This window comes from Netta rufina (genome assembly GCF_964035555.1).
Source record: "Netta rufina genome assembly, chromosome: 2".
NCBI classification, from domain to species: Eukaryota; Metazoa; Chordata; class Aves; order Anseriformes; family Anatidae; genus Netta; species Netta rufina.
The window spans coordinates 100,530,488-100,546,149 of record NC_140124.1 but is presented as its reverse complement, the minus strand read 5'-3'; the positions used below and the strand labels follow the sequence as shown (position 1 = coordinate 100,546,149).

The following is a 15,662-nucleotide window of genomic DNA, read 5'->3' as shown; positions in this document are numbered from 1 at the left end:
AATAAGATTCTTGTGTATACTGCCTCTGCTTCCAATATAATTAAGACCAGAAAAAATCTAATTTTGCTGTAATTTGACAGGTTACATTAAATTATCTTTATGAATCATTCATACTTAATTGCTTGGGACTACAGTTTCATTGCATTCTGTGATCCTGAGAGTAAATTTAAATAAGGGATGAAGTAGACTGAATAATGCTTAACAAGGTCCTGTCCTAGAAGACAAAAAAATACATTGCATAGGTATGCCACAGGGGAAAAAAAAATAAATAAATACATACATAAATTAAATAAATAAATAAAATTCTGATGGTGTCTTCAGGTTACAAAGTGTGTGGTAATCAAATTCCTCTTATGCTGACTTCAGAACAATAGAGAAGAGTTAGGCTATTATTCTTGAAAATGGCTTTCCATCAAAGAGATGGAAAATCCACAATAAATAAATCCACAAAAAAGGAGTTCTTCTTCCTCCCTCTTAATAAGATCCCAAAATTACAGAGAAAATATTATTCAACCTTAGAATATATTATTCAAGCTTAGAAACCTGTGGGATTTAAATTCTTTACCACAAAATTCTTACTGCTGACGTAAAGCATGACTGTGGAGACTCTCCAGGCTAAGGCTCCATGATGTTGATCAGCCATATCAGTATTAAAATGATCTTTAGTAGGAATGCAAATAAAAGAAATGATTGTGATTGAGAATTTCTAGTGCCTAATAATAATAATAATAATAAATGATAATAAAAAAAGATGAACAAACTCCTAATTTTGGAAAGTTATAGACTTGGAAGTCTTAAGCAAACTTGAAAGCCGTTGAAGCATTTCATTTTTTAACCACCATTATTTTTCATTGATTTTATTTAAATGTTAAAATATGTTTTGTTTTGTTTTGATTTGTTTAAAAAAAAGAGATGAAAATAAATATTTTGCCATTCTTTCCAAAGTCAGAAATTCTTTATCATCCATAGCTTTCTTGTTTCATTTGAACTGAGATCTATTCTTTTCATTATTATATCCATATAGTGATGTCTTACTGTTTGAATTGAGCCTAGACCCAGTGTCTTTAATCTTTTGTCTCTGCTGAGTGTGTCTTTTAATCTTTTGGATCTCTGATTGTTTCTATCTCTCACTACGTGTTGTGGCAGTCAGGGAAGGAGACACCCTTATTAACCCTTTTTCTTACAGAATGTCTGAATCCTATTAAGTGATTTAGCAGCTTAAAAATTTCTTTTAAGGAACAGTAAGGAATGTGCTAGCAGCTGAGGCATATGTCTAGGAAATGGAAGACCTGAATTCAGTTTACTTTTTAACCTTAATAAGTTCAAATTTATCTTTGTATTCTAAGAGACTGCCTTAATATCTTATCTAGAAATTAGTGGGAGCACTCTTCATTTCTGTACTAAAGCTGCAATATTTTATGGCAGCAAATTCAAAATTGGCTATATGACAGACAGTGAATGATATAAATAGACCTGAGTTAAGGGAACTCCTTTGGTTAGCAAGTGTTTTTACTCTTGCTCATTGTCACAGGGTCTGTTTCTGTGTTCTACACTTTTTGGATAAGATAAATAATGAGAATGGAGGAAAATGTCACATTGACATATTTTATTTATCTTTACTAGTAAGAAAGGAAACAACAAAGATATAGCTAAACACATGGCTGGATTAAAAGTTACCTATGGCCCTTAAAAATATATGATTCTAATTTCTGAATAAAAAGAAAACAAGATAATACATCCTTAGAAGAAATGACAGATTTGGAACACAAAATTAAAACCTACTACTACTACTACTAAAATCATGCTACTTTATATGTTTAGGTTTGCATGAAACTTAATATAACTTAATATAATGGTTAAAAATTACTTGAAGTACAGCTTTTAAGACTATTCTCAATGTATTATCGGCCTTTTCAGTGCTTTTACTTTGCAGGTCAGACCTCACAACCACCACACATTTTAATTGTTCAGTACAAAAGCTTCTCAAAGCAGAAAACAGTTAAAATTGGAATCTTAGTCAAGTTTTGATAGCCAATGTCAACTTACTCCACTGAATGAACAGTAAAATCAAACATACAAAATTCATTCTGCTTGGTCATGCTCTGAAAAGGATTTTATGGCCATTAACATGCCCTTGGGAATTCAGTCTGTAGTTTTATTGTCTCCAGTGTCACTGAGATGTACCTTTTATTCTGTTTTTAATTTAGTTTTTATTCCTCTCTTGGTCCCAGTATTGCTCTTATAGACTTGTCTTCAGAGAAACTGTGATTTTTTTGCACGAAGCAGTCAGTAACATGTTTTAGTCAAACTTTTCATGTTACAACAATTAAGACAAAGTTTTAGCAAGTCTGGTAACAGCATTCTTACTTCCAGTACTACTAGGGCAATCTAGAAAATTGCTAACCATTTTGAAACCTTTCAACATAAGCAGAATTCTTCAGTGTATAAGTGCATATTCTGTTAAAGGTATTCTTAATTAGTACTGTGCTCAACAGAAAAATACTATTTTGCTTTCCTACTTATAATACATGTATTAAATATTGTTTTAAAAAGCATTTTCCAAAACCATTTTAAAACTAAGCTTCAATATGCATTTCCAAAATCTGGAGAATATACTTTACATGAAGTTACACCTGTTTAGCTACTAATTAGGTCTCAATTTCAAGAGGGGATTTTGAAATGGGCAAATGATCAGGGTACAAAATAAAGTTGTGGGAGTTAGCTAAGTTTTGCCATTGGGTTTTTAATAGCTTTTCATGAATGATTTCCCATCTCCCTGACTGTGAGTGAACAAGCCATGACTATGTGAAATTCACAAGACCACCTGAGATCTTATATCCTCTTCCTACTAGTCTTCTGCCAGATGGCCCTATTCCATTTCCAATTAACTTTTACCAGTTAAGTAGGGCATCCGATAAATAAGAAGTGGGTTAGTTCTTCATCAGCTCTAAGAAATATAAGAGACTTACAGAGTATCAAATATATAGACGTAGATTTGCAATTCAAAAATAAAATCCAAGCCTAAATAACATACTTGTTGGGTCTGGGAATTCTCTGCCTCAGCTGGATATGTGTCACCTGCTTATGCCTCAGGTGCAGGCAAAACCCTCCTTTCTAGCCACGGAAAAGCACAATGGGGTAGGTCTGCTCCCGAAGCACCCTGGCACTACCAGGAGCAGCAGAATACCCAGGGAATACCATGATTTTGTGCTGGGGCAGCACAGTTGTGGCTCACCTGGTGCCTCAGACCAGTGTGTTGAACTTCAGTGAGCCTCTCACACATCCCTTTTCCCCCCTGCAGGTCACGGCCTGGGCTCTGCAAAGGTGTCCCGGGCACAGACATTTCCCAGCTACCCCTCAGAGCAGGGCGAAGAGCACCAGCAGTCCCTTTCGCTGGCCAGCAGCTACACCTTCAGCTACAGCTCGGGCCTCGTGCAATGACAGCCGGGGACAGCCGGCCGAGAGAGACAGTCAAGCCTGGAACCTGCCGCCAGGGCCAGGGAGCAGCGTGTGCCCTCCGCACCCACAACTCGCCATGAAAACTGAAGCCTACCAGCTCCAGCCTGACCACCGCGTAGATGGGAACCTGGAGAGGCAGCTTCCCTGAAGCAGAGGCTAAGTCTTTATTTATTTTGCCGTTCCTTCTGTTAATATGTTTAGGAAGGAGGGGGAGGGGTGGGAGGGCGGGGGGGCAAGCATTCGTGTTGTAAGACAGTGGTTAAAACAAATGAAACTGTGTTGGTGTGAAGGTTTCTGCATGACCAGAGAAGGTCCTGTCACAGGGCTCTGTCACAATGACGCATTCAACATTGGGGTCTTCCTACCCATCTCCATCAGCAGGTTGGCCCATCCTAACTGGCGACATGTTTAGGTCACTGCTGCAGCCCACTAACTCCAGCTGGATTCACTGAAATGTTGCCAATGGAACAAGCAGCATAAGCACTGCAGGTGTTGCCTTCAGAGCCAAGCAGGGTTGCTAACTGCCATAGAGGGCCTGGTGTTTTTTAGAGTCAGACTCCAAATAGCAGCAAGTTAATGCTGTTTGTTGAGAACAGAATCTAATGTGTTAATATAAGGTTATTGCCTAGTACATTTCTTAAATTCTTTAAATTCCTGGGGCACAAATTCAGCAATTATTAATATGCACATACGTCTCATGAATGCCCACAGGAGCTGCGAATGTTCATGTGAGCAGCAAAGTCTCATCCTTAGAACTACCAAGAAGCCTTCTAATTTGCAATTGATTTAAGTATCCATGCTTGCAAGAATAACTTTAAAAAGCAGGAAAACTCTTCTTCAAAATAATAAGCGTGGGCTGCATCCCTGGCTGGCAATCCCCTGTTCCATGATTGGACCAGTTATGGTCCAGAAGTTGAGCTCTGGTCTTTTTTTCTCTATGTTCAGCTTTCCTTTGAATTTTCTCTGTTTCCTTCTCAGCTTTCTGTTTTAGATGCACATCGTATCTTGTATGATCACATATCAAGCATCAGTTTACTTTGGAAAGGATGATGAGTACATCTCAATGGAAATTTCTGTCTTTGGAAGACATCTTTCAAAATTCAATTGTTATAGGTGTGTTTGTGATCAGTAACAAGGGAGTAAGTTGGAAGGCATACCAGTAGGTAGGGATCAAGTTTTACCTATCCTGAATATTTGGATTTTTGTAAGTGATATCAAGTATTTATGTACGTCTCATGATACCCTGAAATGTGTGAAAATGTGGGGAGAAAAATCTTCTCTTTTGCTATCATACAAGCAGGCCTTGCATTCTATTCCCAGGATGAAACTGATTGCCATGATTACTAGAGGAATTCTTCTCATTAGTTGTTTCTCAGGACAGGCTGGAAGCATATCAAGGAGGAGACACAGACTCTTTTCCAATTAAACAATCAGTTTTATGTACTACAATTTAACTGAAAAAGTGCTGTTTGATTGTTTTATATATACACATATCTATATATATGTATTAAAAAGTATGGAAGAAACTTCTGCTTTTAATTAAACGTTTACTAGTACATCATGTCCAGCTTTTCTCCAACCATTTTACAGGCTGAGAGACTTTGCAGACACAGCTTTCTACACCTCAGTGAACAGCTGCTGAATAAAAAGGCTTTGTGATCCACTTGAATGAAACACTTCCACCCCACCAAAATCAGCTTTATTTTTCTTCTTTTTTTCCTGTCTCATTCACTACCTCTTCTCCTTCTCACAGTGCTGCCATACTCAGGAATAGAATGACTTCCTGTGGAGAATATTTTGATGAGCTAAAATGAAAACCTGCTCTCCCACGCTGTGAGGGAGCTATACCTACAGTGCTCTCTGAGCTGAGCTGTACCCATCAAGGAAGTTTCATTCATGCTTTCATATAAAAAATAAAAACATGGTTGATATTTTGCTTTGAGAAAATTCCTGTTTGCAAATGTTATATGCAAAATATGATAAAAATATATATAATGCTGGTGTAATTCTGTTAATCAAGGGACCTTTACCAAAGAGCTTTTTTTGAAGAACTTACTAATTATTTTTATTTCTATGCAAATGAGATTCTTTCACTTGCCCTATTTTTTTTTTCCTTAAAATTTCTTAGATTAAGTTTCCAGTATGTTCTGCAGTTTTCTATTGCATGTCCATTTAACTGTTTCCCTCTGTGACTTGAATACTAGTCATTTAATGCTTTTATATTCTTCATAGCCCCAAAACAGGCAAAAGGCAAAATAGGAGAATTATCAGAACTGCTTTGAGGACACAGTGCCCATACAGTTTAAGAATCTTTTCAGAATCTAAATCCTAAAGTGAGTGCTTTAGCTGTGTTTAGATAGAAAGCATAAGATCTATATAGTGCACTCTTTCCATTATCTGGGGAAAGGCCACTGTCTGTCAAAGAAGGTTTCATCTTTTTCTGTAGTGCCTAAATATTAATAAATAAATAAATAGAAATAAAAATAAAAATAAAAATGGATTGGCCATTTAGAATTTTACTAAATATTTTGCTTTCATTATTTAATGCAACTATCTTCTCAATTCATACATTTATAAATACTTGTGAAATTGTATCTTGTAGCAACAGAAAATGAACTCCAGGGCAAAGCTCAAGAATGCTATCAACAAAAAGCAAAACTGAGCTATTGGGAACTTATGTCTTGCAGACAGTAAACACAAGCACACTGGAAGTTGAAGATAAGGATACATCTTCACAGTGTACTGCAACACAGTCATAGAAAACTGGGCGCCAGATGCACAAAGGTACTACATGTCCAGTGGAGTTTGCCATTTGTGCCACTCCAGAACAGCAGATAATACCGTTGTAAAATTTGTGCATTTGTGTAGCTTCCAAAAATGTTCTTCAGAAAAGCTCCATGAGAACCACACAGGCACTAGGCCAACAGTTTGCCAGAAAATTGTTTTCATGGAGTTGCTTTGATTCCTGGTGTATGCCTCTCAATAACCTAAGTAATTCCCCACTGAGACAACTTTGTACAGCTCCTAGTGGTTCTGCCAGAAAGAAATCTCTCTTTTGGCGAACGTGGTAGAGCTGCCTGCCTAGAGACTACAAGGGGCTTTCAATAGGCCCTGGGGCTCCGCTGGTCCCTGTTCAAGTCTCGGCTACCTTCAAGTGAAGGCACACAGGTAATATGTTTATTCCTGACCCAAGAAGAGCTCTCTGATTTCAGCCAATGAGCTGGGAAGAGCAGGAGGGCAACAAAATGTCTTCAGTGGTAACCAGATGCAACTGGTGAAAAGGGAACTTAACATTAAAAAGGGAACTTAACCATAAAATTGTAAAATTGATGTAAGGCTATTGTTTTCATTTCAGTTCTGAGGAAGTGTGATGAATATATAGCTGTAATATGATCTAATTTTTTTTTAAAAAACAACCCTTGATACAAATACATTCATTCCTTTAAAAAAATAAAATAAAATTATATATATATATAACACAAACCATTGCTGATATAGTTACTAATAACTCTTAACTGACTATTATAGATTGATGCATACTGGTACTTTTGATTCTGAAATCACTCGGTGCAGAAAAGGAGAAATTGAAGGAGACCAGTGATAAATCATAATATGGTTTAAGGTACTTGAGTAATCCCATTTTTTAAATGGCTACATTTTATTATTACTAGTTTGAATCATCAGTGAGTGTGCTCCTTTGGAACAAATTTTCTTGCCTATGTAAAGGAAAAAGTAAGAAGAATATCTTATAACATGGAGTTTGCTGCCTTACTGTTCAGGCTCTACTTTGTTCAGGCTCTACTTTTTGTGGTAGGCTTTAACTCCAGCTGCTCACATGTATTTGGTTCATGCAAAATTCTTTTTTTTTTTCCCCTTTTTTTTTTTCCCTAAAGCTAGCAAGTAAAGCTTAGAAATGTATTGACAAACCAAAGAAGTTTACTAGACAGCATCGATAGCTGCTCTCTTTTGTTTTGTCAAAAGTCTGGTTTGGGAATGTCAAAAGCATTTTTGGAAAATACTTCATTTCACAAATGAATAGAAATCCTGTTGGGGAGTAGCAAACACATTTCTAATCAAATCGTGTTCTAAACTAATAAGACTGTGCTGGAAGAAGAGTTGAAATTAAATATCCGAGGTCAAAAATCTTTTTGATTTTTGCATTCTATAGCAATATTTTATAGCCAGCAAACAGCCTGCAATAATGTAAAGCTGGCATGCAGCCTGCAGGCACATACTTGTTTAGGTGTTGCTTAGTGCAGGCAGACTGTGAAAACCCTCACCTGTTCATGGCAAACAGAAAAAAAAAGAGCACTAATCAGACCTCTATATTGCATTTATCAGAACTTCATACTTGTTCAGCTTGATCTCTAGTGTAATAGGAAAAACTATGAAGAGTAGTGATTTTTTGATCTATTTGATTTCTAGCAACTGACAAAGATCAGCAGCCTGTAGCAAATAAAGCTCTACACAGACTTAGCTCACCAGCCACATTTACTAGTTTTCAGTTGTTAACCTAGAAGCTGCAGGATAGTTTTCCATGACAGAATGTAAGTCTCGTGAATGTCTGTACTTCCTAGCATGAAATGCAATGTTATTTTTTTTTATTTCTAAAAAGAAAGGAGGGAAGTGTTCCATTTACTTTGTTGTTTGGAGTGGGTGTTGGTTTGTTTTTTGTTGCTTTTTTTTTGGTGGTGGTGGTGGTTTTTAGTGTTCAGTATCAGTGTATCCTTTTTATTCCTGCTGCAAATAAATAAATGTGGCTTTTATCCACATACAGAGTAGCATGGACTGTGGAGAAAATGTGAAAAGGGACTTGGTTAGAGGAACTGATCCAACAGCACTAGAAATTTAATTTTTCCATACATCATCCAAATATTTCTGACTCTTTCCAAATCAACTTGTTACACAAACTGTGTATATTAGAATCTTTTATTTTTCAACGCTGACAGCTGGTTAGGTCTATGTATTGTTAGAGGAAGTTAATGACTGTGCACACCACTGTAGTGATAAAACTTTAAAATTATGGGGTATAAAGGTTTGATATATTAATTCTTGAATTCATTCAAGTCTTCAACTCCATAAAGGATGCTGTGTTTGTTCTTGATATTCTAAATAAATGCTTTTCAATTTTGATTTTGGATAAAAAGGTGTGTTATACTGGAAACATGTACAGGCATATGGTGAAATAAAAGTCAAAGAATATTGACTAACCTGTTGTAGCAAGAAGTCTGTCTCTCTATTTCCAGACCCTTACAGGACAGTAAAAGGTGACAGGTGAACATGCTGAGTATTCAGCAACTACTTAAATGGCACTGTGCTTAGAAACCTAAATATTAGAATCCAGAGGTGAACGGGTTCTACTGAAGTAAATGGAAGTTCCACTTCACAAAGATGCATCTAGCATCTTTGCATGCATATGCAACTTAACAGACTTTTATGTATAAGATTAAAAAAGATATGAAAGTGACTGAGGTTTAAGTATGTTTAATTACAATTAAAGTGTTTGAAAATGTCAATATTGTTAAGAATGTTGCAAGTTACAATTGAGAAAAAAAATCTGTTTTAACTAAATGAAAGCTCAAAATCTAATACCCATCTCTTTAAAATGGAGTTAATCCCTTTAAATCTCATACTGAAAACTCATAGAATGGTTAAGATTTTTTTTCCTTTGAGTACAAAAATCCTGATGAGGTTAAATAGATTTACCTCATGCTCTTCTTACAGTCCTGGGTTTGTCAAGAGAGTGGATACATTTTATAGTAGACTTTTTTTGTTGTTGTAGTTTTTTTCTGTAACAGTGTTTGGCATGATTGAAGTTAACCCTCATTTTTAATATAGGCTACACATGGTTTTCAATCTTTTTTTTTCACTGTATGATAGCAAGGTGTATAAAATAGCAAAAAATTAGTCTTGGTAATTTGATACCAATAACAAAACTAAAGGTTGCAGTTAAATATTTATTCTCATCAGAGCTTCTACAGCTAAAACAGAATAAATGATATAAAATAAAGCTGTCCTTGTTGATGTTAATTATTGCATTTCCTGACTTTTCTTAGATGACAGGCTGTGATAGGAAATATTTATGTTCTAGAACTGCTGAAAGTTTTATTGATTTTAGATAGTTACCGGGAAGAACAGACAATGCAGAATAAATGTATTATGACTTCCTAGAAAAGTAGGAATATGCTCACCTTTTCTTTCACTGTTTTCAGTCTTGTTTTTCCTTCTTTGAAAAACACCATTATAGAGAGGAAAGTTTTTGAAACCTAATGAAAAGAAAAAGAATAGCATAAGAAATCAACAAAAATAATTTAAAGAAAAAATCTGTAATGTTTAAAAATATTAGGAAATATTTAGGAGACATTTTAGTGCATTGCAGTGGTTCGTGTTGAGTGCAGAATAACTTCCCAGAGCATTCAAATTCTGATTTTATCAGGAGCTGGCAACAATATTTTGTGTTTAGTGTAACTCACAGCTCTAAGCTGAGGTTTCAAGAGTGCTGGGCCCATTCTCCCTAACATGTCTGAAAGAACCAAGTACCAACCTAGCTAAAGTGCATTGTAATCCTCAAAATGCAATTATAATGCAATATAATCCTTGCAAAATAGTATCGTATATAATACATCATAATTGTTATCACACAAATTTGTGAAACTTTCTGCATCCAAATATTGCTAAATATTACTAAATATTTGGATGCAGAACTTTATAGTATTTCAGAGCTGATCAAATTCTGGATAATAAGAGCAACATTTGCATTTATGATTCATAAAAATACATACATGGGTGCTTACACTTATGCTTCCAGTTATGAAGTGATCCAACAAAGCTGCATGAGAAAGATCCACCTTTACTACAACTGTTATGTAAATTATGGAAATTTAAAATTAGTTAATAAATGTCTGCTTCAGACAGTTTTATTTCTGATAAATATGTGATGTTAATAGAGAGTATTTGTAATAACGTGTAATCAAAACATATATTTTCCCTCTTCAAATACACAGATAGACATCAACACAAATGGAAAAAAGATATTGCAAAAGAAAAAGGAAAAGTTGCTGTGCATTTTTTTGTCTATATCTTAGTATGATAAGCTATTGATCATTTAAATCATGTTATAAAACATACTGCTTAATACTACAAATGATTTATTTACTTTAACAGTCTAATTAAATAAACTGTTAAAAAGGGTGTTAAATTTCCTTCAGAATCACTGAGACTTTTTTTCTAAAACTAGAAAGTTATCTTTTTGAAAAAGCATAAGGTAAGAAGAAATATATCAGCTAATACTAGTAATTTATATTAGTTATTTTATCTAATTCTACTGGCTAACAATGTGGATAAATGGAGGTAGTTAATAACATTCTTTAGAAAGTTGCCTTGAATAACTTGTTATTTCCTTTTGTATTTTCTAGCTTGAGCATTATGTTATGAGAAGCTTATTATATATTTGTCCCAGATGCTCACCCGGTTCTCATCACTCTGTGTGCATTTGAACATAAACAGGGATTAGAAAAGAGTAAAACAAGGTGTTACAAGACAAAGCAGAAAGGAGGATACTCTTGCTGGAGGAGTGCCCTACTAAGCCCTGCAGGCCCACTCCTAGCTCTTCTTAGCCCCTAAAACCTGAGCTGTTTCTGTACAGGAAAGAGCCCAGCTGCAAAGGGAAGGGTGGAAAGGGCACAAGGAAAATGGGGAGTATCTGAAGTTGTCTGCAGGAATTGAGCCAGGGTCTTCCATTTCCTGGCTGATTTGGTAGGTAGGAAACAGTATGAAACAACTGTGGTAGAAGAAACAGACGGGATTTCAGAGGCCACTGAAAAGCTTACTCCAGCATAGTGTTTTGAACACCACTGTGACGCTAGCCTCAAGCTGGGATCCTTCATATTGCATGTCAAAGGGACAGTGGCTACCCTGACCCCACATGCAGGAGGATGACACATGGCATACCAATAGAGATGCATCTAGCCCAAGACAGTTCCACAGGAATGTGTGAATATTTGAAATGTCTTTTGAGTTGTCTTACTCCACCTTAAATAATGCAGTCAGAGAACTTGATGTATAGTTTCTACTCCTGGGGTCTACAGACTAAAAGATTTTTTTTAGAACCTATCTTGTAGGCAGTATTTGGAACTAACCCTTAATGTCAGACTTACAAATCTGTTTAGGGGATTAACTTCTACTGAACATTTAGGCTTTAAAGGAAATAAGTCTTCTTGTGCTGGGGAATATTCTCTGAGTCAGTGTCAGCAGGTGTAAATAAATACCATGGATTTGAACTTTTACATAGCTCAATATCACAGAAGGTTTAGAGGAACATCTTTGAGTCCCAGATAGTTACAACACTCAGGAAAAAAAAAAAAAAAAAAAAAAAGATCAGTTCTCTGCTTCTTTGTTTGTTTGTTTGTTCTTCTTTTTGTCAGCTTTCTTATTTGAATTTTTCAAGAGTAAGCTACCATCTACTTATGATCAAAATGAAACCTGTATAGCAGGCAGATGGTTTGGTTGTGCATCGTAATTAAAACTAGTTGTTTCTGAGGGAGATTATAAAACTTTAGGTGCCTGATAGAAAATACAGAAATGTAAAATTCCATGGGAAAATACCTGGGAATTTTGGACAGGTTGCATCAGAAACAGTTAAGTGATGGACCACCCTGCGTAAAGTGGGAGTTTGGAAAAGTCCAGGTTCTTCTATTCCTTGGTGAGTCCAGTCCTTGAAGCAGACTGTTTCCTCACAGGAACACTGTTTTACCCTAAGATGCACATTCAAGGAAGATGAAAAGATAAGCAGACTAGGCAGTATCATGAACATATTACAGGGTCAGAGACACTCCTTAAGTTATAGGGACATATTTGAGACAAAAGAAAGATACAGTATCAGGAGGTAGCATGCAGTATGCTGCTGTTCTAGCTTTCACCTTCTTTCATAGACAGTGGGTTTGGTGTTCTGCCTTGTGATCCAGATTCTGGTGACTATGTCTCCTACATTCGGAAATCCCAGCAAAGACAGATTTCAAATATTTTTTTCTCTGATACAAGTTTAAGCTCTTCTAAAACTTACTATTACTATTAATCTAAATGGTACTAAAAGTAATGAAAACAGAATTTTAACATGGACTTAAATAGCTACCTTTTTTACACAGCATAAAACATGAACATAAAACATACATTTTTATTATTAGGGAGGAGAAGACTTGTTTTCCTTTTCTTAAAATTTCATAGGTTCATTTTTCTGTTACACAGAAATTAGTTATCCAGTGATTCAAGACTGAATTAATGAAAATGAAAACATACTTTATTATGTTTGTTGCCTTTGAGGAAAGCTTCTAAGGCTTTAAAACAACAAAAAAGACAACACTATCTTACAGTTCAAACAGTATTCTGACCTTGTTGTTGTCCATATTTGTGTTGTGTTATATTTGATTTTTTCTCCCTTTTAACTTCTTGAGCAAGCAGTAAAGAATGAAATAGCACGGTAACCATTCAAAATAAAATTTCCAAATTACAGTTGATTAAGTTTACACAAAAGGAACTAAAATTTTCCCAAAGAAAATGGGAAATCTATGGAAAATCCTGAAAAGAAACACAAGTAAACAATAGTTTTTATTATTTTACACTGGAAAGCCAATTTACATAATCCAAATTGTGTCACAGCAAACATGCTTTTGCTAGGTCCCATTCTGTCAGACTCATAAAATATATAAGGAGCTTTAATATCACATTTTAAATGACACTTTTGGATTTTTATTTTTTTTTTGGTGCATAGTTTACTAAACTATTGAAGAGGTTTGAGTTGATTTCTTTCTTTTTGGTTTTCGTTTGTATCGGTCTCATGTTCAGCTGCTGTTCACTGATATTACAATGGTACAAAAATGAAGCTGTTGTTTTGGGTTTGTTTTTTGAAAGAAAAATAATATATTGTTATTATGCTATGTGTGATTGATGTGATTTTCCCTGTGGACTATCTTGGTAAAAGTAATGTGTCTATGGAATTTGAATTAAACCAGATTAAATACCTGCAAAGATGTGAAGTAGAGATTTTTTTTCTTTCTCAAATCTCAAAACTAGTTATTTTTAAAAAATGTATGAAGACAAGCTAAAAGCATCAGGGGAGGCAAGAAATAAGGACAGTAACAGAAATAATCAAAGCAATCTGGTATTATAGATACTTAACCTCCACCTCTCCCCTTTTTTTACCCTCAGTAAAGTAGGGATGTATTTTGAATGTCTCTACAAGCAGTGAAACAATGCCAACTTCTTGGCTTATGTATAATTCTGTATTAGGATTCCAACTGAGATCTTCAATGTAATCAAATTCATTACATCATCATTTTGGCATTTTAGTATAAATGGAATCATCAAACAAACAACCCAATGCTACAGGGTTTTTCTTGTAATGCTGTGCACAACTTAGAATTATCTGATATGACATATGATAACTCAGGAAATAAATCAACTTATTAATAGTACAGTTCTGTGTTCTCATCAACTTCACATGCAAACATTTATATATCTGAAGACATTCAATAAGTGAAAGCAAAAATATATACCTTGTAATGTGTATGTGTTCTTGTTCAGGAGTACACAAAACCAAAATGACATGTTTTCTAATGGTATTGTAATGACATGTAAAAGAATTTAAGTCTTCAATGCCAGGTTGAAGGACTCTTTGGTTTAAGTTTTTAGATTTTTAGCTGAAGCGTAGTATAACTGTACAACACTATTATCACTCAAATAGTTCAGACAAGCCTTGTGTCCTCATTATTGTCCAAAGAACCTAGACTTGTATTTTCTTTTGTGTGTGAGGAAAGCTTTGATTTGCAAAGAGTTACACAAATGTGCTTGTCACTGTCAGGCTGTTGATGCTCCTTCTTAGCCAACCAAGTAGAACTGTTTTGTAGCAGACTAACAATGCCTTCCCCCAACCCTTTTCAGAAAATAATAATAATAATAAAATAACAAATAAAATAACAAATCACTTTTACTAATGCTACAAGAGAAAAGGGGGATCAGACATAGGTGGGCCAGGAGGCATACAGTTTATAGAACACAGACACATCTGATTATTAGCTGTCATGGTAACACCTTCATCTACTGGGATTCCATCCTCAGTAATACAGCAGGTTTGTAAAATGCCATAAGATGCATAGATCTTAATTCTCAGGTCTGCCTTCTAGTGCTGTTTGTTTGAGGAGTTTTTGTTTGTTTGTTTGTCTGTTCAATTTCTGTGTGGTTTATTCTGTAGGTTTCAGCAGAATATATACATATGCGCATATAAAACCACACATGTATTGTTTTGTAAATGTTCCCAATCATGCCTTTTCTGCTTTGCATCATTTATTCATGTATCTTCCATAATCTCATTTATTTTTTGTGCAACTAAACCTTATAATAAATTATTATGAAATATAACTTGACAGTGACAGAGTCTTCATGTTTTGCTTTCTTCTGGGCACTAAAGAGAGGGGAGAAAAAAAAAAAAGTTGTGTGTGTGCACATGCATGCGCGTGGGTGTGCGTGTGGACTACGGGCTATATTTCTATTCTATCCCCAAATAGTGAGTGCTGAAATAATTTTGCTGCATGTAAGAAGCCTTTAAAACCACACAGCTGTCAGATAGAAAGCTTCTGTTCATACTTTTAAATCTAGGTTCAAGGATCCCTGATACATTTGCTTTTGCCAGCTGAATAGTACTGTTTGCCCAGCAGTATAATAACACATCCTTTGCAGAAAATAATGGATATTTATTATTCCATAAAGCTCTCAATTTGATATTTGAAAGTCATGGATACAGAGAACATAGAGCATATTTTCATTTTCACCTTTTCACACAGCTTTCTCAGACATTTATTTCTCAGACAAAATTAATGTTATATAAACATGTGCACCTCTGTTCTGTATGTTATAGTTGCTCTAAAATTATTATAAGTACACTTACTGGGTAAAATAATAATAATAAATTTTAGAAATACAAAAAATCTTCACTTCTACTTATGAATCAAAAGATACATTGATGCTGCAGACTGTCATGTTATACAGACGCATCCAGGCTGGTTCAGGGACCAATGCTGTCCAGCTGGGGCAGCCTGGGCAGTGCTTGCTACGGTGACTTGAATTTTCTGCAGCCCACCAGTGCAAAGCAAAGCAAATCCAACATGCAAATTTGTTGACTGAATTTGGTTATTTCATCCATAAGAAGTAAG

The 15,662-nt window shown here is 35.2% G+C and overlaps 1 protein-coding gene across 1 annotated transcript in view; it reads left to right on the top strand.

Moving 5' to 3' along the window:
• Positions 1–3,441, top strand: part of DOK6 (docking protein 6) — a gene marked incomplete at both ends in the record, with an annotated part of 248,722 nt that extends 245,281 nt beyond the window's left edge. Inside the window, one exon of the mRNA XM_084281323.1 lies at positions 3,302–3,441. Within this exon, the coding sequence (XP_084137449.1) occupies positions 3,302–3,441 (140 nt within the window). The remainder of the gene's footprint in view (positions 1–3,301) is intronic.
• Between the last annotated feature and the right edge of the window lie 12,221 nt (positions 3,442–15,662).